Source organism: Manis pentadactyla, chromosome 4 (genome assembly GCF_030020395.1).
Source record: "Manis pentadactyla isolate mManPen7 chromosome 4, mManPen7.hap1, whole genome shotgun sequence".
In the NCBI taxonomy this organism is placed as follows: domain Eukaryota; kingdom Metazoa; phylum Chordata; class Mammalia; order Pholidota; family Manidae; genus Manis; species Manis pentadactyla.
In genome coordinates, this window is record NC_080022.1 from 178,999,342 (window position 1) to 179,023,417 (window position 24,076).

General features: G+C 38.8%; 1 protein-coding gene across 3 annotated transcripts; it reads left to right on the top strand.

Annotated features, from left to right (window-relative positions):
* The first annotated feature begins 3,204 nt into the window (after positions 1 to 3,204).
* Positions 3,205 to 22,906, top strand: PRKAR1A (protein kinase cAMP-dependent type I regulatory subunit alpha). Of its 3 annotated transcripts, XM_036899885.2 has the most exons (12): positions 3,213 to 3,611; positions 3,786 to 3,920; positions 6,701 to 6,883; positions 11,595 to 11,765; positions 12,533 to 12,624; positions 12,838 to 12,899; positions 14,227 to 14,273; positions 14,980 to 15,138; positions 16,371 to 16,431; positions 19,019 to 19,140; positions 20,070 to 20,151; positions 20,498 to 22,906. In XM_036899885.2, exons 3-12 carry the CDS (start codon positions 6,707 to 6,709, stop codon positions 20,668 to 20,670), a joined length of 1,146 nt encoding a protein of 381 aa, XP_036755780.1. In that variant the 5' UTR covers positions 3,213 to 3,611; positions 3,786 to 3,920; positions 6,701 to 6,706; the 3' UTR covers positions 20,671 to 22,906. The 3 variants fall into 3 exon arrangements, with proteins under 3 accessions (XP_036755781.1, XP_036755780.1, XP_036755779.1); XM_036899886.2 differs by lacking the exon at positions 3,786 to 3,920 and having other exon boundaries at positions 3,205 to 3,611; XM_036899884.2 differs by lacking the exon at positions 3,213 to 3,611 and having other exon boundaries at positions 3,651 to 3,920.
* The last annotated feature ends 1,170 nt before the right edge of the window (positions 22,907 to 24,076 follow it).

The window sequence follows — 24,076 nt, forward strand, 5'->3', positions numbered from 1 at the left end:
CCAAATGTTAATGGGGATGCAGAGTAACAGGAACTGTCATTCATCGCTGGTGGGAATGCAAGATGGTATAGATACTTTGGAAGACAAGTTGGTAGTTTCTTACAAAATGGAACATATTCTTACCATTTGATCCAGTAATTGTACATCTTATAATTTATCCAAGTGAGTTGAAAACACATCCACATAAAAATCTGCACATGAATGTTTATGGCAGCTTTACCCTCTCTAATTTGGGGGTGCTTCATGCAATCAGGTGAAGGCCTTACGAGAAAAGATACAGGTTCCTTAAGGAAGGAGTTCAGTGTCCAGACTGCCTTCAGGCTTGAGTCTGCAATACCAATTTTCCCCTGGGTTTCCAGCAGGCCGGCATGCCCCCAAAATGTTGGGTTTGCCAGCGCCCACAATCGCATAAGCCAATTCCTTAAAATAAATCTCTCTCTCTCTATGTTTATACACATCCTATCAGGTTTGTTTCTCTGGAGACTCAAATACAGCTCTCTATCTCTTGGTGAAGATTGCAGATTTAAACCCTATTTTGGATGAAGATGTTTTTACTTGGAAAACTCTTTACTAAGCGACCCATGATTGCCATTCTTCTGGTTTTGTGGTTACAATTTTCAATTTGTGCTGAAGAGAAACATTCCTCCTCAGTTTAGATAAGCATTTTGCCAGTGAGAAGAGTAGGAAGACTTTTGGCATTCCAATGCTTGCTGGAATTGGGTATGTTTGAAATCACCCCCTTGGGTTCCACAAGAAGCATGAACACTTGGCACCACTGCTCACTACAAATAGGTGGTAATAGTCTGAAAAGTTCTCCTTGGAAATCTAAATTACGAGGACCAGTCTTTAGCCAATGGAAACTTTAAGCATAAGAAACACTAAGAAATGGGTCATCAAAGCACTGTTTCCTTTTATGTACTGGCTTGCTTAGTTCTGCTTACTAAGGTTTATTTTGCTTTTAAAATGGTTTGTTACTGTTTCACAAACAGTATAACAGCAATGTAGGAATTTTGTTTTAAAGAGAAAAATTTACTTAGAACCTCACTACCCTAGAAACTTATTTTGTTGGGTTTTTCAAGAATATAGGCCCAAGGAAAGGCCAACAGTCTTTGGAATTAAGGGCAGAAGGTTTCTGGAGAAGGGGAAAACCACACAGAATCTACAGGGGAACAATTGTCCTTGGGGAGATATAATTTACATGCTTTTACTCTTACAGCGGACAGGAGCACTGAAAAAGCGTATTCCCACCATTTGGAAACCACTGAGGCTGTTTGGTCTTTCAGAACAGCTGTCTCACTGAATTCTCCCCCAGGCGCAACTAGCTACTGCCCATTTCTCTTTCTGTCTTTTAAAGCCCCAGCATAGGAGGATTTGGCAACCAGAACAAGACTGAGCACGAGGGACACAGGAAATGGCCTGTGGCTGGACTGGTGCCTGAATGCAGCTGAACGGGGACACGCACCCCGGCCTTAGCAAGGAAGCAGCTGTCATTCAAAGTGCTCTGCTCAATGTCGCCAGCTTGTTTCCCTATTCAGAGTGTCTTGACTGTCTTAGAAGGTAACACTAACGGTGGGACACAGTACAACTCAGTCTTAACCTTGTAGTTCGGGTGGCTCTTTAGAAAGAGGGAGAAGTGGGAAGTAAACTAGCACTTATTTACTGCATCCTACACTATGCCGGCCACTTCATACACTGCAGTGGAGAATCACTTCTAAGTGATTCATACTGCCTGGGTGTGAGCCACACTAGCTGTGTGGCCCTGGGTATGTCACTTAATTTCTCTATGCTCTCATTTTCCTTCTGTAACAATAACAATAGTAATACACACAAAATTACTATGAGGATTAAATTATTGTGTATGAGGCACTTAGAACAGTGCCAAGAACAAAGTACGTGTTGTGGACATGTGTGCTGTTATTATCATTATCAAATTAACCTTTTAGCATGTAGTCTTGCTTATCCTTTTAGAGTTGAGGAAACAGGCTAATGGAGATGAAGTCAATCACTGGGTATGGCAGAGCCTGCAACCCAACTCAGATTTATCTGACTGCAGTGTTTTCTTCTTAGAACATGACTGGGCCTGCTTAATGCTATCCAATTTCCTCTCCTGCTTGCCAGCTTCGGGTTCAGTTTATTAGCCTTTCTTTGTACTGACAAGGGTGAAATTCTATATGGCTTAGGCGCTGTCCCCTATTCCACCCATACCTGGTAAAAGGCTAGTGGTCAGAGAGCAGGGGAGTGGGTGGGAGAGGCTTCTCTCCCACATTCACATCCTGTAGTCCTAAAGGGCCCTTCTGATGTTTGCTTCCTTTGACTTCCCCTAGCCGGGCTGACCACAACTAAATAAAAGAAATGCTCCCATGAGCAGGCCCCATATCAGACTGGTGGATTTAGGGGTGCCGTTGGCATAGGGCAGTGCTGTCCAATGGAATATAACACGAGCCATATCTGTAATGGAAATTTTTCTAAGAGGTGCATTGAAAAAACAAAGGCAAAATTCATTTTAATATTTAACCTAATATATCCAAAATATGACCATTTCAACCTAGAATCAACATAAAAATTGTTGAGATATTTACATGTATTTTTTGTGTTAAGTGTTAAATCCATTGCGTGTTTTATACCTACAGCCTTAGAGCTATATACCACCGGTACAACAGGTAGGTACCAGGGGGACACATGGATACGGTCCGCCAAGGGCCTTCTTCGTTCATTTACCGACTTTACATGTCTAAAGCTCTCCCCTGCTCCCCTTTTCTTCCTCCTCGAAGATTCTCTGATGGAAAAAAATGGTTGAAGCAGTGAAGAAGTCCCTCCCTCTCCCACCATCACGCAGCTTTTGCGGGCAGTTGAGATTTCTTGTGTGGTTGCAGAGGGTTTGTGCCAATCTGCACGCTTTGTACTTCTCAGCGGGGTCAGGCGCGATGATGGGGGACAGAATATCAGGTTCTAGCAGGACTCAGGCCTCTCCCAGACCCTGACAAAGCCCTTGCCAGTGACTTGTGCCCATAGGGACGGCACGGCCTCCACTGATGACAGCACCCCCGGACGGGAGAGCAGCCCGACGTGCCAAGCAGACACTTGGCAGGCCTCAGATTTCCTGGACCGGATGGCCGGCCGGTGCCCGGAGGTCCGCACGGCGAGGCCGGCACAGGATGCGCGGCCGGGCCTGTGCATCCCTGCATCCGCCCGCGCGCGCGGCGCAGCTGCCGCAGATCCGCCAGGCGACCGCCTCCTCCCGGGCCTGGCAACGGCGGGAGTCTCCCCGCCCCGGCCCGCCTCCGCCGCCAGCAGGGGCCACAGGGCGGAGTCGCCCCCCGGTCATCCGAGACGCCCCACGTGGGCGCGGGACGGACGGAGAAAAGGCAGAGGCGGCGACGGAGGCAGGAGGGTGAGCGGGGAGGGCAGAGGAGCGGAGCAGAGGACAGAAAGTTCCCGAAGGCCGCGCGGAGACAGAGCGCAGAGCAGAAGCAAGAATATAGGGGACCTGAGGCATTCAGTGCGGAACAGGTGAGGCGGACAGGTGAATAAGAGGAGAGAAGCGCCGGCTAGAGACAGTGCGGAGAGGCCGAGAGGCAGGCGTGAGGAAGGCGCTGCGGACAGCGAACGAGGTACGATATTCAAAAGGCAGAGAAGGAACGATTCTCGGGTGAGCAGGAGTGAGGGGCTTTCAAGGAGGGGCGGGGAAGGGACGGCTGCCGCAGCGCCTTTAAGGTTGCCAAGGCGACAGCTCTGGCCAGAACGAGGCGCATTGACGTCAGCAGCCGAGCGCTGATTGGTTACAGCCGTGTCGTTTCCGGTGGAGTCGCCGCGCAGCCGTTATCGCGGAGTGGAGACGAGCTGGGAGGGACGCGTTCAGAGAGCTCAGCAAGCCGCAGCCTCGCACCCACAGGCCCCTGCCCTCCGTCGCCCATCCCTAGGTGAGTGGGGTTGGCGTGGGGTCCCGGCGGCGCGAGTTTCGCCCTCCCGCTGCCCGTTTGGGGGCGCCGGACCGATCCAAGATGGCGTCGCGGGGAGCGACCTGCAGGGGGACGGCCGCACCCCCTGCCCCTCTCTGGCCCCGGCGGGCGCCTCCGCACAGACCCTGCCCCCCGGGCCGCGCCCCCGTGCCTGAGCGTGCACCTCCGAGGCCCCCGGCCATCGCCGACGTCTCTGGGCCGGGGCTGGTAGCCGCGGCGGCGCGCGCCCCCTTGTCCCGGCCGCGGCCCCGCCGCCTCCGCGGCCTCCGCCCCCGCGCACCGCGGCCTCCTCGCCCGCCCGCCCCCGTTTCCTGAAGGGCAGGAGCTCGGTTTTCCCAGCATCTGCCGTCGTTTTCACCAGTGTTTCTGGCGGATGTTAAGATCCGTGGTTTTCGTTTCGCTTGCCGCTCTCCTGGTCGTCTCCAGCAGCCCGAGTTCCTTTTCTTCCCGGATTGCTCTCTCCTCCCGCAACGATGGTCTTAGGCTGGCTCCTAAATGTCCTTCTGTTCCCGTCACCACCTTTCCTTTCCCGGTCTTCACCTCCTCCCCACCCGCCACCCGCGAGGTCTCCTCGTCACCGTTAACGCCTTCCGACTAGAGCAGGATGAAGGGTTGTCTTCTCTTCTGAATTCTGTCGCCATGACTCTGGACTAAGTGAAGTGAAGGGCACTTTCCTGTCCTTCCTGTTGAAAATACGTACGCGGCACCTTTTAACCCCTCCAGTCCAGTGCAGGTGTGATGCCAGATGACTTACCTAATTGGGAGATTCCCAAGCGATTTGGTCTTTTCAGCAGAGAAAAGAAAGATAATTACTTCCTCAAGATGACACCAATGTAGTGTTCCCGGCTGGTCGGAGGGGCTGCGGTCTGAATCAGCAAGTTTCTCAAAGCGTTTTAAATATTTTCTCAAATTAATCCTTCTGAAACTGAATTTTAACACAGTTTCCAGAAGAAGGATTTTGAATGTTGTCTTATGAGTAGACACAGTGTAGTGAAAGTCTTAAAGTAGTTAATTTTTGGTGGGGAGAAGATAAATTGCGGGGCTTTTAATACTAAGTACAGAGTTAATCTAGATATACGCGATAAATACTAAGACCATGAAATTTGGATATGCAGGGGCTCACATGGTGACTGCATTAACCTTAGGGCGTTTTTGTGGATGTGGCATCTTTTTGGTCTTTTCTAATAACATTACTTTCTTTCAACCAAAAACCAGTTTTACCTCTTAGACCCCCAGTACTCTCATTCCTACCAGCCAAAGACCTGATCTTTCAGAAACTTCTCTGATCAATTGAATGCATATACTGATATTCCTGAAATACTTCTGAACGTTGTGAAGCCTGTAAGGTCTGACTTATCATTGTTCTTGTGGACTTCGGTATTGAAGTGCAGAAAATTCTACAGTGGCTGGTATAAATCGATCCTAAAGTAGATGATTTTTTTTTTTAATACTGTTTCTGAAGTAGCAGCATGATTATTTTTCTGTGGCTTCTGATTTATGTACTTGTCAGGAAGCTACGAACATGCTCATGGTCTGAATTTGTCTACTCAGTTATTGACCTTTATTGTGAAAGTTGTCAACAAAACGAGAGCCAAAGAGCACTTGTAGCTTTTTACTCTGGTGTTTCCCTTTTTAAACTTACGAGTTTGGTCTCAGTAGTTTTTGTGCATTTGGAAAAGATCTAGTAGTATTGAATTCGGTTGCATACTGAAGGAGATCTCGCTTTTATTTTCTAATCTTAATTGCTTAGTAAATAGGAGTTGGAAAACAGTTTATGACTCTGTTGTTAGTAAACAATACCAGGGTAAGGTTAGGTGCTCACTGTATTTCTATGTATTTTACTTCACATTCAAGGTAGTTTGAGCCCTCTATAATTCATTAAATGCAGTTTATCTGCTTGATCTTCACATAGGTTTAAAACAACATGTTTTAACATTTTTTTGTCCAAATGAAGAAAATGTTCTGACATTTTCCTGTTCACATTTTTTGTCATTTGGTTGATAAGGTATTTTGGTTTTGTTTGTTTTTTTTCTATTAAGGTTGTTCCCTTTTACCAGCGGGCAAGTGTGTTATCATTTAGGGCTGGAATCTGGTAAAAGACTCGGGAATAAAAGGTTGCTTTTAAAACTCATCTGGGATTTCTCAAAACTCATCTGGCATTTCCTTTGTGTTTTTAAAAATTTTGGTTACACTCCTAGTTGGCTAATCAGATCCTTTGCTCCAGTTGTTTGATTGGTGATGTTAGGACACTCCCCTGGGATAGGAGTTATCGATAGGGAATGTCAGTTGTTCTTCATTGTGCTTGCTTGCTTTCCTTTGAGCCACTTGTGTGCCCTTGTAATTCTGTGTCCTGTTTACCGTTTACACACTGCACACGTCATTATGATTTCTTTTACAGGGGGAGAACTGAATGAAAGTCCCTCAAGGGCCTGACTCCTCAGTAGCCCGCCTCGGTGGCAGGGGATAGTGGCTCATGCTTCCTCCCAGGAGCTGAGGTTATTGCCTTTTCTGTTGCTGCCTGAAGAGCCTAGATCCTGCAGCAGGAACAAAAATGAAATACTAATTTGGAAGAAGGCTATTTTTTTACATACTTTATTCCCCTACCTTCCTGTTAAAAAAAAAATCCACTTAAAAAGTTTCTTGTCAGTCTGTTGCCTAATGAATTTATTAAGTCAAAGGCCAAATTGGCATCGGTTCCTTGTAAATACTTTACACAAGCTTGTGTGTATTTTTCCTTACAGAGAACCATGGCGTCTAGCAGCACTGCCGCTAGTGAGGAGGAGCGCAGCCTCCGGGAATGTGAGCTCTATGTCCAGAAGCACAACATCCAGGCTCTGCTCAAGGACTCTATTGTGCAGCTGTGCACTGCTCGACCCGAGAGACCTATGGCATTCCTCAGGGAATACTTTGAGAGGTTGGAGAAGGTAAAAATAAATGTGGGGAGGTGATGAGATGCTCCTGTCAGGTATTAGCTGTAATGCTGTAAACTGTCGCTAATTTGTATGTTTTGGAAGAAAAGGAATTCTGACCAAATAAGTCTAAAATATAATTTCAAGAAAGAAATGGGTTAAGGCATTTGTAGTAATTTTTAACTTGGTGATCACTAGAATTCATCAGAAAACATCCTATGCTAAATTTATTTCGCTAACAAAGCATTTCCAAACATTGTTCTTTGTAACCGTTTTATTTAATACATAAAACTGACTAAATAAAATAATGAATTATATAAAATTTCAGAAATAGTACAGCAGTTGTGTTGAGTTGTATGAAATGAGAAATTTGACCGTACTTGAAAGCAGTTAATGCTTTTCTCTTTTTCACCAAGCAAATAAACTTAAATCTTACCCAACCTTTGTAAACCAGTGTAATGAGATATTAGAATGTAGCTTGTGACTGATATATCAGAAATTCTGAATTAGTGAAGTCCTTTTTTATTGTAGAATATATCTCAGATGAATTGACTGTAGAGCAGAGATAGCAAGATTGATGGTTGTCAAAATTTTATTTTATTTACAGTTTTGGTTAAGACTTGTTTTCCTTTTGAGAAAATTTAATCCAACTTTTATTCGTTGTTGCCCATCTTTGTGTGTGTGGTGTGACCTAGGTATATGGTATGTGCTTATCTAAGCAAAATGATATTTTTGCATCAAGGACAATGCTTCAACTCCCTCAAGAAACGATGAATGAGAAAGCCTGGGCCATTAAATGTTTGAGGAGTTTGATTTGCTTCTGTAAATGAGTGAAGTTTTCAGGTTTTCTTACACATATTCTAGTTTTGATATGGTTCAGAATGATTATGAACAATTAGGATGCTTTTCTTAGGTATATATGATCATTAATTATCTAATTGTATAATGGAAATATTGGTAATGTATCCCACTGGTTTGGGCAATTTCTCAGCATAATTTATTAGTAAATCTGTTTGTACTAAGATTTATACTAAAATTGCTTACTAATGGGGAATTTTTTCTACTATTTTCCTGAGAAGCTGTTTGCAAAAATTGGTGTTTAGTACCATGATTAGAATAATTTGAGCACCATAACAAACAAGTAACCAGTCCTTCTGAATATAGCTTTGCTGTTTGGAATTGTGGTAGAAAGTTCTGTTTTCTCTTATTTATAAGCACTTTCCAAACATTAAAGTACTGTAGAGCCAGGCTGCTATGGACATTCCCTGTTTTGAAATAAGTGCGTTCCTGGAGATCGGCTTCTTGAAATGGGTCACTTAAGGTGATCCGTCTTCTCTGGACATCAATAGAAGCCATCAAATGAAGGGATGAAGTTGGTGAGACATTAAGTGTGGGTCTTTTTATAGGGAGTGCTGAGTGTGTGGTCCTAGTTTTCAAGCCTGTAGTTACCTTAGCACTGTTTAAGCACTAACTGAGGTGAAAGCAAGAATTAAAGCCATTTTGTTGCAGATGGGATTTTTAGATTTAGTGTGGATTTCTTTATCTTTAAATAAATGTCACAGCTTAACACACTTTTTACTACAATTCAAGGGTCTTTGTTCACTTGCATGTATTTCTTTAGCTCGGGTTGAATATAGATATCTCACTTTAAAGTTACTAGATTTTGAACTTTTCAACAGATCATTGCTCTATACATTGGTTGGTTTACAGGCCTGAAATACATAGTCACGTTTTGGTCACTTCCTTCCCTGTGTTAATCAAGGGTTGTGTTTCTGGTACCGTCAGCTAGTCAGTAAGAAATGCACCCCGAATTTTCACAATTAGCCCATTGAAAGTTTCTGTGTTTTACTTCAGATTATCATCTGGAATTTGAGTCCCCTTTTATGCATATATTTATTAGAACCTTGCCTGCATTAAGGATCAGAGGCATTCTAATAGCTATGAGCATTGATTGTCTCTTATGTGCCAGGTTCTATGGGAAGCACTTTACGTACATACAGGCTCATTATTTAAAACTTGTGAGGTAGGTGCTTATGACCATTTTACAGAGGTAGCAGGTAAAACTAAGAAACTAAGCACTTTGGGTGTGATCATACCATGTAGTAGTTAGCTTTTGCTGTAGCCATATACAACCCCCACATTTAAGAGGTTTAATACAAAAGACCTAATTTCTTGGTCATGTGCAGCTTTTCTGGGTTCAGCTTCTTCTGTCATCTTGATTCCACATGTCCTATTTATTCTAGGGCTCAGTGGAAGGAGCAGCCACTATATAGAGCATGCTTTTCTCAAGGCAGAGAGGGATCAGAAGCTCGGGGGCAGAACCATACTATAATACAGCAGACATGGTGTGGCATGTTCTCTTACATTCTATGGGCAAAGCAAGTCATAAGGCCATGCCCCAAGTCAGTGGAGTGGGGAGCTTCCTTCACTTACAGAGGAGAATGGAATGGCAAGGGCAGGGAGGGAACGAATAATTATTGAAAACATACCAAATAAGTGGTAGGGACAGAATTGGAACTTGAAACTCTAGAACATAATGCTATATTAGCCAGTAAGTAGACATGGGAGGGTTTGTCTGTTTGTGGGTTTTTTTTTGCTTTTATTTTAATTAGTGAGGGAACTGAAGAGGTACAAGACTGACAGCAGAATGACAGCAAGAAAAAGGATATAAAAATGTAAAATAATACATATTAGAATTTTATGATCTAATTAATGGTTCTGAGTCTTCACGATTACGTTGTTTGCATGATGTTAGATGAGAGTCCATGAAATAGTATTAAAATCAAAATGCTTTTGGTACTTCAAAGTTATCTTAAAAATTTATTTAGATTACAGTTACAAATGAGATACTATTTGTGAAATCTTTCATGAAGTTTTTGTGAAATGGCAGTGACAAATTTGGGAGTAGAATTTGTGTTTTCATTTATTGTTTCATTAAACTTTGAACTTTGGGGAGACTTGAGATTTATAGTTCTGTGTTAATACGGAATGGAAATACCTTACTGATTATTGGGATTACCAGAATGAAATGAAGTGAGCTTTTTAAAAAATGTATTTTTAAAAATTGGTTACATATTTGCACATGATTGGAAATTCTGCAGGTACAAAAGGGTATAACAGCAAAACCTCCTCCTCCCCACTGGTCATGAATGCAGCCAGTGTTCCATAGATAATAGGTGGGCATTTACAGACCAATTCATATATAAAAGAGCTTCCTGTTCTTTTCCATTGTATCTATATACTATAATTTATTTAATCACCCCATTGATAACCATTTTGGTTGTTTATAGTGTTTTACTATTACAGACAATTGTACAATCAATAACTGTGTATATATCATTTCACATATCTGCCTATTTTAGAAGAAATTCCTTTAAGTAGAATTACTGGATTATTTGGTCAAGAAGAAAGTACATCTGTAATTAAATACACAAATATATTTAGTTTATTTTTGTTACATGTTTTTTATATTTTTTCTTAATTGAAAAAGAAAATCCAGAGAAATGAGAAAAATAAAACCAACCTTCCCCCCAAAGAAAATCAAGACATGATTCTAATAGAAATTAACACTATTAATTCCTTGATGATTATCATACTAGACTTTTCTTGCTGCATATAGTTTTTTTGTCTTGATTCTAAAAGCAGGGCTGAGTACCATGTAGGAGAAAAAGTAGGCATCTCCACAATTTCTTTTCTCAAAACAATTTTCTGAAATACTAAGTGCTAGTAAGTTCATTTAGAATTTGTAAGATGGTTTAGAAAAATAGTGGAGCATGAGTTGAATGGGAAAGCAGTAGATAACACGTTTTTTTTTTCTTTCATTTTGTCAGGCTTAGTAACTCATTTTTTGCTGCAGACCTGAGGGAATTTCTTTTTAAGGCTCTCAATCTGAAAAATAGGAGTGTTAAATAGTTCATCTCTGTTTTGACATGAATTTGTTGAATAAATTTTTAAAAGGTGAAAAATTTTTTTAAATTTCACATGTAAATCCTGATAATAAAGAATGCTTTGTAATAGCTCTCTTGGCAGAAGTATTTTTAGATCTGATCTGATCTGATCTTACTTAAATTCTTGGTATTGTCACATCATTTAATTATTTGTTTATATTTGAGACTCCTGTTAGAATATGAATTTCACAGGCTTAGGACCCTCTCCTATTGTTTTTTTTGTATTCTCTTTGCCTAGTATAGTATAGACTTGGCATGTCATATCCAGAGAATACTTACTGAATTAATGAAATGACCCAGTAATCTAGACATTCTTGTATTACTTTGCTGTGCTTCAGTGGTTATCCCTAAGTAACATTCTTCAGGGCAAGAGGGGTGGGTTCCCTCATGCTATCTGTTAGCAGCATACAGAAACCTAATTTCCCAGGATTTTGTTCTGCAGTTCATTACTGTTTTGTGCATTATAAATCATTGTTGTCAATATATTACTATAAAGACCAACTTTTTACTTCAGATTATGTGTACTTATACTAATGGCTTTTGTTTATTAATAAGTATGGTATCTATTATCATGTGAGAAACAGTATGGCTCTTTCAGAGTATTTCTTGTCAGACTTGACTTTCCATTGTTTTTCATTTGGAATTAATCTTTTCCCCTTAACTTTAATACTGGTAACAGAGAAAGAGATTTGAAGTGACTGAGGTGGACTGTCATTGAAATAGAATAGCAACTTTACATGCTGGAGGATCTCATTTTATAAACTTAAAACTTTTTTCAGGAGGAGGCAAAACAGATTCAGAATCTGCAGAAAGCAAGCACCCGTGCTGACTCGAGGGAGGATGAAATCTCTCCTCCTCCACCTAATCCTGTGGTTAAGGGCCGGAGGCGACGGGGTGCTATCAGTGCTGAGGTCTACACGGAGGAAGATGCTGCATCCTATGTCAGAAAGGTCGTTTTGCTATGTGAACATTGGGGAAATGTTCTCGGGACCGTGTGGTAGTCATCTAGTCTCCTTTGCTGAATGCACACAGTGTTTTGCATAGAAAGAAAAGCAGGATGTTTCATACTCCATTCTGTACAGTGCTTGGTTGGGTACTGGGGAGCAGGTTTCTGTAATAACGAGTCATTAAAGGAAATAACAGTGATTATAAAACAGTAATTGTATTTCCCTTTTTGTTGTTTTGTAGAAGAGGCAGGCAGTACTTCTTTTTCTCTTGAATTGCATCAACTTTTGGCATCCTATATATAGTTCATGTTGTGGATTTTATTTGACCTTTTATCCTATAAGTTTTATTTATCCTAATTGGCTCTGCCTGCCATTTTGAGTCATGCTATTAACCTGCAGAGCAAAGAGAATATTGTCCTGGCAAGAGGCTTGTGAAACTAATAGTACACGATCACAGTTTAAAAAATGACTTATTGTCATGAAGTTATTGTTCTTGCTTCAGAATAATGACCTTGGTTGAGGTATTTTTTGTTTAGTTGTTGACTGGGAACTAAATACCAACCTTTAAATACAGGCCAGGTTGTAGGCAAGGGGAATAACTAGTATTTGTTGAGTACTTTGTGAATCAAAGGCAGTACAAATGTGTCGTGTTAAAAATACGCAAGTCTTTAAAAAATACTATAATGCAGCTTGATATTTAATTAAATTGCATGTTCAAACATGAAGTGTTTTTGGTTTATGGAATTGCCATTTGACTTTCTATTTTCTAGGTTATACCAAAAGATTATAAGACAATGGCTGCTTTAGCCAAAGCCATTGAAAAGAATGTGCTCTTTTCACATCTTGATGATAATGAGAGGAGGTGGGTATAGATTCTTGGTTAAACAGTCTTTCCAGTAAATCTGTAGTCCCAAACTATTCTTATCATTGTTTCAAGTTTTAGGGGCTCTTTATAATTGTTCACTTGGACATTCTGGGCTGAAAACATGGGAGCTTTTATTCTAAGGTTAATGTTTGAAATCCGTAGAAGAGGCACATGAACTATATATAACCTGAGGCCTTTTCTCCCTTGCAGTGATATTTTTGATGCCATGTTTCCGGTTTCCTTTATTGCTGGAGAAACTGTTATTCAGCAAGGTAAGGGATATGCTGCTTTCATGGTGTGCAGCATTACTATGGGAAAGGATCTTTTTTAAACTGAAGTTTGTTTTTCTTTCAGCCAACCATTTTCCTTCTGTTTATACTATTGGGTTTTTCTATTTCTTTTCTCAATTAAAATCTCTGAGTTAAAAGGTATACTTTTCCTAAGGGACTAATATTTTCCTGGCATCTGATAAAATTTTTTAAAAATTGAGATGCATATAATAAAATGCACATATCTTAGTGTACAGCTTGATGAATTTTGACATGTGTATGCTCATGTAATCACTGCCTTGATCAAAATACCTAACATTCTCACTAAACACCCTTTACCTATTTCGGTCCCCTCTCCCCTACCCACAGCTATGGTAACCACAAGTATGTTTTCTTTCTGTGTTTATGAGCCTGTTTTAGTTTTGCTCATTTTTTAGATATTCCACATGTAAGTGAAATTATGTAGTCTTGTCTTTCTCTGACTTACTTCACTTAGCGTACCATCTAGGTCCATCCATGTTGTCCCAAATGGCAAGATTTCATTCTTTTTTATGGCTGAGTAATAGTTGTATGATGTATCACGTCTTTTTTTATCTTTTGGTCTATCAGTGGACATTTAGATTCTTTGCATATCTTGGCTATTGTACTAATATTTCCCTAGTATCTGATAAAATTTTGTTTATAGTAACTGTTAAAGGAAATTCCTGCATTTTTATTTAGAATGTTGCATGGCATTTCAGAACCATATGTATTTCATATAGCCTTTATATTGATTATTAACCACTCATAAATTAGGAACTAAGCAAAACACTTAGCATTTATCATCATATGGCTCATCTTTTTAAAAGGTTCTACACCATCTACTGATTCTTACCTTTTGCCCACATACACTAACATGGATATAATCTTTTAGGTATCTCTCCTTTTTTCCTTTCTTATGTACTCTATATATTTTTATCTTTTGTAGTCTATATATTTCCATTTAGAGAAAATCTGGTATTTTGTTCCCTGCTCTTGAGTTGTTTCTTGTTTTGTTATTATAGATGCTGTAGCAGTTAATAACTTTGTATGTGTGTGGCTTTATTTTTTCTTAATTTTTTGGAGGTATTCTTTACCATGAGATGACTAAAAAAATTGGTCAACTTTGTGACTTTTAAAATATATTGCGGGGCTTCTTTTCCTGGAAGATTCTGTTAATTTATTTATAATACTCTTCTCTCACTGTACTTCTATAAAATAAATTTATTATTTTACATTAATTTGATAGTTTCAATTTGTGTTTCTTTAATTGCTAATATGCTTCTAACTTTACTGCTCTCCTCTCTTTTAGGTGATGAAGGGGATAACTTCTATGTCATTGATCAAGGAGAGATGGATGTAAGATTTAATAATAGCAAGAATATGTTGATAATCTTAAAAGTCAGTGTGTTGATATTTATTGCTTCTAAGGGGTTTCTGAAGGGCTATTATAATCCTTGTGTGTCAGTTTTCATCAACCCCTTTTGCCAAATATTTTAATCACACAGAAACATTTTAAACTATTGAAGGGATTTCTTTAGCTAGACAAGTAGTTCAGAACTTTTGCTGGAGTCGTGGTTAAGGCGTATGTGCGTGCTGTGAAGTAAGACGGGTGTAGGGAGAGTCTAGATCCCAGGCATTTGCTATGATTAGGTACAGCTCTCTTGATTCTTTAAGTCTTGTTTATAAGTGAAATGGGGATGATACTGGCATTTTTCTCCTAGTATTATTGGAAAATTCAGTGCTATATGCAAGTAAAATGCTTAGCACAGTGCTCAGCACAGTACTCTCAAGTGTATATGGTTATTAATGCTTAGTTCCCCTTTTTGCCCCTTATTATCCTTACAGAGTACCTTTTTCTTATCAGATAATTAAACCAAGGAAGTTATAAACACTCTAAACTTAATTCATTGTCAGAAGTCAACTGTTTTGCTCTGCTGTGTACTTAAAAACATATTTTTGTGAACAGAGTTCAGGATTCTGACCTCAAAAAGTTTTGCAGGTTTTTAATACTTATGCATTTGTGTATGTACAGAACACCACTTCTTTGTCATTTGCATCTTAGGTCTATGTCAACAATGAATGGGCAACCAGTGTTGGGGAAGGAGGGAGTTTTGGAGAACTTGCTTTGATTTATGGAACACCTAGGGCAGCCACTGTCAAAGCAAAGACAAATGTGAAACTGTGGGGTATTGACCGAGACAGCTATAGAAGAATCCTTATGGTAAGACTGGTTTTTGGAGTGTGGTTTAGAATTACAGTCTACTAACTAATATTTGAGTAACACTGCCACATTAAAGTGAGACTATTCCTTTGAATGATTGCTTTGCATTGAGCACATTTTAGCATTATTCATTATTCCATTTGAGATACTGGTATTTTAAAACACTGGGCCAGAAATAACATGGGAAACAAATATGTATATTTAATGGAGTCAGCCATGTTTGGAGATCTCTCCATTTGCTAATAAGCGGATCTTCACTTACCTCATCTTTACACAAAAGATAGCCTGATTGGTGCTGCTTCCAACTACATAAAGTTATTAAAGGCAAGTGTGTTACCAGTAATGCAAATGTCATGTCCCCTCTCACTAAAGGAATAAACAAGATAATAAAACAGTTGGAACATTCTGCTGATACAGTCAGACTTATTGAAAACTTTGTGACAGACTTGTAGAGTAGCTTTGGAGGAAGTTCCAGTTAATGATAATCAGTCATCTTGAATGGCTTTCTTAAATGTGTATGGTGCTTTCTGGCTGTTTGACATAATATGCTGTCAAGATGTGCTTTGAAACTTTCCTATATTTGGGGGGATGTGTGTGTGTATATATAAATATAAGTCATCCATATATATGTGTATGTATATAAATATTTTTAAGTTTATAAATACGTAAGTTGCCAAGGCAATGTACTGTGTAAGGAATGTTTATCATAGAGGACTATGTGTTTCCCCGTCTTTTTCCCCCACATATATTGAACAAACCAAACCCTGCAGATAAGATAGCTTGGTTAAGTTGGGGGCTCTGACACTTTTTGGGGAGGGTATCTGTAAGTGGTAGTAGTTTCATTTCCTTGTTCTGTCGAGGATTGGGGTTGTGGGAAAGTAACCCTGGGCTGGAAATACATTCATCTGTAGTAATATATATTACTTGGTTATTTTTTGGGAGAACGGATTATTTGTTCATTTGGCATTTTACTAATTGGTGGTGCTAGGACCGACCCTTCTTTGACCATATACCTGGTGCTACTTGTAGGAACAAGTTACTAAGAGTTTTTGTTGAGCTGAACAGAGGGACTTAACCATCTTCAACATGAAGAAAAATCACATATCAAGAGCAGCAGCAAGCTTTGACTTCTCTATTTTTTAAAAAAATTTACTTGAAATTTAATATTATTCTACAGCATTATGTGGTAATTACACATTTTGAGGTATGACTTTCACTTTTTTCATTTATAGGGAAGCACACTGAGAAAGCGGAAGATGTATGAGGAGTTTCTTAGTAAAGTATCTATTTTAGGTGAGTTTTGGAGGATTGCATGGAGAATTGTTCAATTAAAGTGTGAGTGAAACTTGAGAATCCATTGTATTTCATAAAAACTATCAACTTTTTTTTTTTTGCTAATAATGAAAAAGACACGAAATACAGAGTTGAAGTTTGACTAACAGATAATTTTAAGGTGTATTTAATTTACTAGTATATGATAAACCTCTTAAGGAGAAATGATTGGACCTGGGAAAAGCTTTCTGGAGTTAAGTGCTGCTTATTCCTCCTGGAGAAACAGGCTAAATGTGTTTTTCCTTCTGACTGTGGTCATTCACAGTTACTCCTCTTGTGACTTCTGTTTTTTTACTTCATCAATGAATTTATTAGTTCAGGAAAGTTGAGTATTTCCAAGAATGCATTTCCTCTGTAGAAGGATTAGGTGCTGTTCCTGGCTTTCTTTTTAAAAACAAGTTTATTGAAATTTAGAGTAAAACAGGTTAATTGAAGATATTTCTGTGAATTTTATTATGTGTGGACCTTAGAGACATCATTATAACCTGTTCTTGGGAGGAGAAATGGTGATTTTTATAAGACAGTAAGTAGTTTTTCTTCCACTGTTTTGTTACAGTGAAGTGAGTTTTTCCCCCTTATTTATGTGAAATGATTACATTTGCCTGGTGTCTTGGGTGTTAGTTTGGGCTTTGGGAACAGAAGTTATTTCTAGTTCTTGTTGATTTCATAAAGTCAACTGAGGATTTAGAAAGATAAGTTATTTCTTTTTATTTATTTATTTATTTATTTATTCTTTTGGAGGGCATCTCATATTTATTGATCATATGGTTGTTAACAACAATAAAATTCTGTATAGGGGACTCAATGCACAATGATTAATCAACCCCAAGCCTAATTCTCTACAGTCTCCAATCTTCTGAAGCTTAACGAACAAGTTTTTACATGGTGAACAAGTTCTTGCATAGTGCATAAGTTCTTACATGGTGAACAGTGCAAGGGCAGTCAACACAGAAACTTTCGGTTTTGATCATGCATCATGAACTTACAAGCAATCGGGTCAATTCTGATTATTCGTTTGATTTTTATACTTGATTTATATGTGAATCCCACATTTCTCCCTTATTATTATTATTTTTAATAAAATGCTGAAGTGGTAGGTAGATGCAAGATAAAGGTAGAAAACATAGTTTAGTGCTGTAAGAGGGCAAATGTAGATGATCAGGTCTGTGCCTATAGACTAAGTATTAATCCAAGCTAGACAAGGGCAACAAAATCTCCACGGATGCAGAAGATTTCTCTCAAAACAGGGGGGGTGAGGTTCTAAGCCTCACCTCTGTTGATCCCCAATTTCTCACCTGATGGCCCCCCTGCGACTGTGCCTGTCTTAGGTTGTTCCTCCCTTGAGGAATCTTACCCGTCTCTGGCTAACCAGTCATCTTCCGGGGCCATACAGGGAAATGTGAAGTTGGTAAGTGAGAGGGAAGCCTTATTGTTTGAAAAGGTTAGCTTTTTACTTCTTTGCATATTTATGCCCTGTGGCTTCTATGCCCAGCATTTGTCTTGAGGTATCTTTACCACTTGGAAGAATCATGATACTCGGTAATTTCGATATGAGGCACGAATTCTACTTAGGGGTTGTAATTATGAAGGAAGAAGAGAAGCTATAGAAGTAGCAGAAGGAAGAAAACATGGGAAGATTGATTATTTCTTTGACATATCTTATTGTAGTGTAACATAAGCATGTATAGGTTTTAAATTACTAATTAAATTGCGTGCACACATTAACATAATAGGAATACAGCTACATAACAAAAGCAGACCTACAATTACCAGCCATATCCAGTGAAACAAAGAAAACCAGTTAGGCACCCTAGGCATTTGTGAAAACTTATCAATGATATGATGGATATTGTCTAACTGAATTTGAATAGTTTGAGAAAAATCAGACAAATTAAAACAACACATTCCTGGGAACTGTTCACATCCCATATGTTCTTTTAACAGTAGATAGTCTATAGTCGCAAGATTTTGGAGCGCTGCAACTTGCACTTCTCCTAATTCTTGGTTGAGTTCCGACAGTATAGATCCAGTCAAATTTGTTGTTTTACTGTATGCACATGCCAGCTTAGATATCTCCTCCTTCATTCCCATGGCAAGTCCAGGAACCGGTGGGATGAATGCAGCTACAACTGCAACAGCGCCAGGATCTTTGTTGAAGTTTTTTGATGATCAGAAAGATAAGTTATTTCTGTGAACCTCTGGAATAATACGGATGGTGACACTTACTTTCGGGTCCTGTAACTGTAGATTTACATTAATGACAGTCTTTAGGAATACTTAATCATTTTTATTCCCTTTCTATTGGGGTGCAGTTGGTATAAATTTACCTGGCAGTTGGACTACAGAGGTGAGGATCTAAGGGTTTTAAAGTAGTAGGAAGATCTTGCTGAGACTAGAAGTAATTGAAGACAGGTGCCCTGTCTAATCTGTGATACTGCTAGAGTGTTAAATGGGCATTGGCTGTTTGGTTGACTCTTTTATACTTCTTGTTTTGAAGTTTTTTAGCAACACTAGTAACATAGAGAATCTTTTTATTCTTGCTTTCCAGAATCTCTGGACAAGTGGGAACGTCTCACAGTGGCTGATGCTTTGGAACCTGTGCAGTTTGAAGATGGACAGAAGATTGTGGTGCAGGGAGAGCCAGGGGATGAGTTCTTCATTATTCTAGAGGTGTGGAGCCCTACATTTGATACTTAAAAAGTTGTTCACTATAGGAGAGAGAAAAAGGCCTAATTTTGATTTATAGCTTCAGTTTTGAAAAATTCCTGATAGTTTTATTTAAAAATTATCTTCACTTCGAAATGTTTGATTTTCTGCCACGCCACCACATTTTAAATGTTTGAGTCAGAATTCTGGAAGGGCTGTTCATAACATAATAACCAAATTCTGACCTTCTCAAATTAATCCTCATCAGACAAGCCAAATAAAACTCTACCGTTTAACATAACAAACTGTGATGATTCTGCACCATCCTTGTTAAAATTATGTGTTTGGGCTATTTTCACACAAGGATCAAAGGCAGGTATGTAAGTTCTAAAGCTACTGTTTCATATCTTCACTGTCTTGTTTAAATGTATAGCATATACCCTTGCAGATCCAAAGAGCATATTTTCTATGAATGTAACTCAGTAGATACTGATAGATTTTATTTAAACCAGGGGTTGTGGGACTTACATAAAAGGGCCAGTTGGTAGGTAATTTAGGCCTTGTGAGCCATAAGGTTTTCTGTAGCAAAGATGCAAAAGCAGTCATAGACAATATATGTAAATGGTGTGTTCCTGTAAAATTTTATTTGTAAAAACAGGCAGTGAGCTTGTATTCAGTGCTCTGGCTGTAGTTTGCTAACCCAAGTCTGAGCTTTTTAAATACATATGTTGGCTTGATAAGAAGAACCTCTGGCAGGGGCTGCTGGGTAAATAGGAATTGAAACTCATGTAGTGCTTCTTAGGCATCTTTCATCGTGTGAGCACACAGGATTCAAAATAGCTGCTGAATAATATTTTTTCTTAATTTGCAAAGTAGCTAAAATTGCATAGGATATTTAAAAGCTACACTGGACTTGAAAATATTTGTTTTGCTTTTTGGTGATTTTACTACAGGGTTCAGCTGCGGTGCTGCAACGTCGGTCAGAAGAGGAAGAGTTTGTTGAAGTCGGCAGGTTGGGGCCTTCTGATTATTTTGGTATGTGGATTCCGTAACAATAAATGCATAGTTTCTTTGTCACCTCTCAGTGAGATACTACAGTCTTTCATAATTTTGTCTTTCCTTCTCCTGAATTTTAGTTTTGAATTCCAGTCTTTTTTGGGTCACAGAGACATGGCGTGGGATTTTGACCTTTACTCAGTTAATAATTAAGTTACCGATTATCTCATCTATCTGGTTTTTTTTAAGTGCAGATAAAGTGTGGCCTACAGTAAGTTATTAAGAGAAATATTTATTTTCTCTTTTTTCTCAGAAGCATACCTGTAAGGAATTGTGTTCTGTAGAAGTGAGCCTCCCCTTACCCTTCTCTCTTCGCCTTCTGCAGGTGAAATCGCACTCCTCATGAATCGGCCTCGCGCTGCCACCGTGGTTGCTCGTGGTCCTTTGAAGTGTGTGAAGCTGGACCGACCTAGATTTGAACGTGTTCTGGGCCCATGCTCGGATATCCTAAAACGGAACATCCAGCAGTACAACAGTTTTGTGTCACTGTCTGTCTGAAATCTGCCTCCTGTGCCTCCCTTTTTTCTTCTCCCCAGTCCATGCTTCATTCATGCAGACTGCTTCACTCTCCCTATTTGCAGTGCCACGTGGCCACTGGCATCATAGCTTATTGTCTGTTTATATTAAAAATGCTTCTATTGCACCGTTTTTAATTTGGAGCATTAACTGAATGCTCACACACAGTTAAATAAACAGAAAGAGTTCTTTGGAGACTTTGCTGTTACTGCTTCTGTTTGTGCAGTGTTAGTATTCAGCCTGGGCAGTGCGTGCCATGCTTTTTGGTGAGGGCAGATCCCTGCACCAAATAAATCACCATAGACTAATGATATTATAGGATAAGTTTTTTTTAAGTGACATCATTTTCCAGTTATGTGCCTATTTCAGACTGTGGCCATATATGCTGTGTTTATAGAATAAATGATTTCCTTAAGCTCTGAGAACTAGGAAAAGCATACAGAAAAAACCTTAGCATTAGAAAGACATCTGCCTATATTTAAACTAGTGTGAGGGTGGAAAAGTGTCCATTTTTGCTAATTATCAGATGGATGTGATCTGTTCAGTTTTTAACCAGAATTTTTGTCAAGCTAATTTGCCTGGTTTTGTTTATATCTTAATGTTTCCTGAAGTTCTGAAATGTGTTTGGGTGTGGCTATCTATACCTGCCTTTTCAGTTTAAAACCAAATCGTTGGCTGCAAATATTGGGTTGTAGTTTAACTACATCTGCCTCAGCTCACAAATTTTGATTAGACCTTTAACCAGCTAGTGCCAAATACTGATCATCAGATGCTGAATTGAGAAAAAGAATTTGAGGTCTATACTCTTGGTTGTTAATTTAGAGCTTTTGGTTAATGTACAGCCTTCAGTTGACTCCAGGATAATCTGTGCTCAAAAAACAGTGAGTCCAGGGCATTGGATTTGCTGGGAATAGAATAGATGTAACAAATGTCATAATAGAAAAATTGAGGTGACATTGTTAACAGGAGAAATGCCAGGTGGGCAGAGTTCAGTGTTGGGATCTTTATCCCACTGCATTCATTAGGGCATGAGATCTGGGAAGAAGGTTTACTTTGGTTTAACCTTTTCCCTCCTTTTTACATTAACTAGAATTTATGGTGGGTTGGGGGGTGGGTAGAATGTGTCTGCTGTTTCAAGTTGGTCTAAAAGGCCATCCTGCTGAAAAGTTCTGCTTTCCTATCTAGCATTTATTTCTTTGGCAAACTTTTTTTTTTCTAAGTAAACTTTTGTTGAGTCTTAACTGTATTTCAGTATTTTCCAGCTGTATCATCTTTATGTGTTACATTATTCCATGTGCACCAGTGATACCCAACAGTTTATTTTTTAAAACACAATTTCACAGTTCTGTAATGTGGGCACTTTTATTTTCATTGTGATTTATATATAATGTAGGGTTATATTGGGGAGTGACTGCAAGCAATTTTCCATCTGTGTGCAACTGGCTGACTATTAATCACCTCTCCTGCCTTTTCCCAGGTAATTTAAATTGGTCTTGATTTTCTTTCATAGATTTGAACACTTTAGGTTGTTACTAAGTTTGGAGTATAAATATGGGAAAGAAGTTTTATTTACATTTTAGTGTGGAATAGAAAGCTGCCATATAACAAGTTTTTTATTTCTCAAAATCTATTAAAGGAGGGTTTTCTGATCGGTACTTAGTGTTTAGCTACCTTTTTATATTTAAAAAATAAAAAATAAGTTATGTTTCTGTTAGCTTAAAGCTGATTTGATTTTGTTCAATGCCAAACTGTACTTCAATGAATTCTTTAGAATGCCATAAATTTGCAATTTTGTATATGTATATAGTCATGTTCATGTGTATTTAGAACCTATAATGCTTTTGAAGTGAGTTTTGCTCTTAAATCATTTGGTTTGCTGTTTATTCCCTTTTATTTTTAATCTAAGAAATCTTAAGTCTAAATTTAAAAATTAACCACATTTAAAAAGCTTTATCTTTGTGCAGTCTGAGTATATGTGAGAAATCATGATTGCCATAATTTGTCTTAGTTGGTATGTGGGGCTGTAGGAGTCATTATTTCTAGGCTTCGTAAGTGAAATTGATGAGATAACACTCTAGAAAGTATAGATGGCCCGAAGGACCATTTTGTATTGTTTTCCTGGTTAAAGTCTGATTATACTGTGTGTGCTAATATATTCTTTTTGTTACAGATTGTCTTAACAGTAGGTCAAGTAATAAAAAAAGATGAAATAATTTAACTTCTAAGTGAATCAGTTTTCTTCCCTTTCTCCTCGCCTTATGTCTCCCTCCTCCTCTCCTCCAGAAACTCCTAATCTAGTGGGCAAGAATGATAGTTGAAAGTGAATTATGGGATTGGTGTTTTGAAAGAGTAATATGTTTATTTTCAGTGTTTTACATTTAAGTTTGTCAAGGAATGAATGTAGAATAGACCTTAAAGGGTAATTGAGGTGCAGCAGATCTGTTTACTGAGTACTGGAAGGGAAAGATGAAATCAAAAGCCAAAGATTTCCTTCTTTTGGAAGGCAGACTGATTCTCTGGCCTTGGAACTTACCTGTACTTAATTGGGAAACATTTCTGGATCAGTATACTCTGGTTTAAATTTAATATATGCATTTAGATATTTAGGTATGCTTATGTACTCTGTATATACAGTCTTTATTTCTGATACTCTTCAGACTTCTGAGGAGTGAGATGATTGTTATTCATATGTAGGTTTTTCTTTACAGTTAATGAAATTGGAGACTTACTCTAGAACATTCTTTAGTGCTGCTTTGTAACGTGTGCTTTGTTTAAATTCACTAATCCTTCATGTCCACTGGAGTGAGCACTGTACTGGTTATAGTTTAATTCTCCCTCTGATACACCAGCTCATATATTTTAATGACTTAAATATTGACCTTTTAAAATTGAAGTAGCTTGATGTTAGCTTTCTTAATACTGCTTGATAGCCAACCACAAAGTAATAGCTGGACCCTTTTTCTATTTTGTTAGGCCCTGGCAGTGTATTTGTAGATGGGCTAAAACAGCATTGAGAAGCAGTGGCAAGATCACCATTTAATATGTCTCGCCCAAAGTAGCTATTGTAATGGCTTATCAGCAAAGGCTGTAGATAGGAGAACTTAAAAGGGGAATCTTATTACATCTCCCCCTTCTGACTCTACGGAATTTTTACATAGAAATCAGTATTGTTGTATACGTATAAAGTTAAAATTTGTTTATTGACATATCAGACCTGTGACTTTATCCTGACTCTGCCTAAAAGCAGAACCATTAATATGGATAATTTTTTCATTTTGTGAAAGTTCTGCCAGTTTAGCTTAAGCAGCTTTGTTATTGTCAAAGTCACCACTAGATGGAGAGCTATTTATAAAACTCCTAGTGCTAATCTCAAAATAAGTTAACAGTT

Bases quoted from the DNA above. Each gene is read 5' to 3' on its own strand.
- PRKAR1A (XM_036899886.2), top strand. From the start codon at position 6,707: ATGGCGTCTAGCAGCACTGCCGCTAGTGAGGAGGAGCGCAGCCTCCGG. The intron at 6,884-11,594 runs GTAAAAATAAAT...AACTTTTTTCAG, and splicing joins ACTTTGAGAGGTTGGAGAAG to GAGGAGGCAAAACAGATTCA. The intron at 12,625-12,837 runs GTGGGTATAGAT...TCTCCCTTGCAG, and splicing joins CTTGATGATAATGAGAGGAG to TGATATTTTTGATGCCATGT.